The 1338-nt window shown below is 50.7% G+C and overlaps 1 protein-coding gene across 2 annotated transcripts in view; it reads right to left on the bottom strand.

The window, feature by feature from the left end:
• Positions 1-1338, bottom strand: part of PLA1A (phospholipase A1 member A) — a 37551-nt gene that overhangs the window by 10433 nt on the left and 25780 nt on the right. For both annotated transcript variants that reach the window (XM_008578774.1, XM_008578775.1), the window contains one exon: positions 414-503. In XM_008578774.1, coding sequence (XP_008576996.1) covers positions 414-503 — 90 coding nt within the window. The remainder of the gene's footprint in view (positions 1-413; positions 504-1338) is intronic.

Below are 1338 nucleotides of genomic sequence, written 5' to 3'. Positions count from 1 at the left end.
GATGGGGGGATGAGGTTGGTATTCCTCAGGGACCCTGACTAGGAGGGCTGCCAGGGTGGGAGACACACGGATGGGCAACAAGGCGGGGAAAGAAATGTGCAGGAAGGAGGAATCCAAGGGGCACTCCCAAATATTGCTCTAGAGAGAACCCCACTGGAGCGGGGGACTAGGATCAGTATAGAGACAGTACGACGCCCCCAACTCTTCATCTGTAGAACAATCTGGACTCAGTCTGAAAGTTCTGTTCTATCTAAGACCAGGAGCTGTTGCCCCACCTCCCATGACATCTTTGCCCTAGTCTTTCAACTCCCACCTCAGCTACCACACTGGCCTGGACACAGCCAAGCCTCAGCCCTGGACTCTTCTGGCCGGCACGTGGGCAGAGCTGAGCATGGCACCCTCACCCTACTCACCACAGTACGGAGCCCTGGAAGTGGTCAGGAGGTAGACTCTCACTTCCTTGGGAAGGGGCTCTATCTTGACACCATCTTGTTCCACCAGCCCTGGAAATAAAGAAACAGACAGCAGAGTCCAGAGGAGGCCATTTCAGGGTCTCATAGCACCCAACCATGNAAAGAAACAGACAGCAGAGTCCAGAGGAGGCCATTTCAGGGTCTCATAGCACCCAACCATGTGTTTATTAATTCATGCACCCGTTTATTCTACAGACATGTACGCTGCATGCTCATGATGTGCTGCACTCCCTGGTGATTACCAGGATACCAGCCACTCAGTCCAGTGGGGGATAAACACACAAGCAACAAGAAGTACATTCTTCAGATCATCTTGCCCACTCTCAGTGGATAATCATAAGAAATTTGAAACTATGTCTCTAACTTGCAAAACCAATCTGTATGACAGTTGTTTTAATGGCACTAGTATCCTGTGCGATGGGAGCGCAGTGAAGCAGGAGGTGTTTGACCTGAAGACTAGCAGGTGGGAGTGGGGGAGAGTACAGGTAGGACAAAGGCACACAGGATGAGGACACATGACGTCCGCTTGTAGGTACCAGTGGTGAGCATCTGTATTAGTCCGTTTTGTGTTGCTATAACAGAATACCTGACACTGGGTGATTTATAAAGAACTGAGGTTTATTTGGCTTATGAGTCTGGGACAGCTGCATCTGGTGTGGGCCTCAGGCTTCTTTTACTCATGGCAGAAAGCGGCAGGCAGCCGGTGGGTACAAGCAGATCACATGGTGAGAGGAAGAGAGAGAGAGAGAGAGAGAGAGGGTGCCAGGGTCTTTTAAACAACCAGCTCTTGCAGGAATTAATAAAGCAAGATCTCACTTAGACCCCCACCCCCAGGGAGAGCATTAATCCATTCATGAGGGATCTG

This window comes from Galeopterus variegatus, unplaced genomic scaffold, assembly GCF_000696425.1.
Source record: "Galeopterus variegatus unplaced genomic scaffold, G_variegatus-3.0.2 Scaffold1756, whole genome shotgun sequence".
In the NCBI taxonomy this organism is placed as follows: Eukaryota; Metazoa; Chordata; class Mammalia; order Dermoptera; family Cynocephalidae; genus Galeopterus; species Galeopterus variegatus.
Note: the sequence above shows the minus strand (reverse complement) of the source record. Positions and strands in the feature narration are given on the sequence as shown.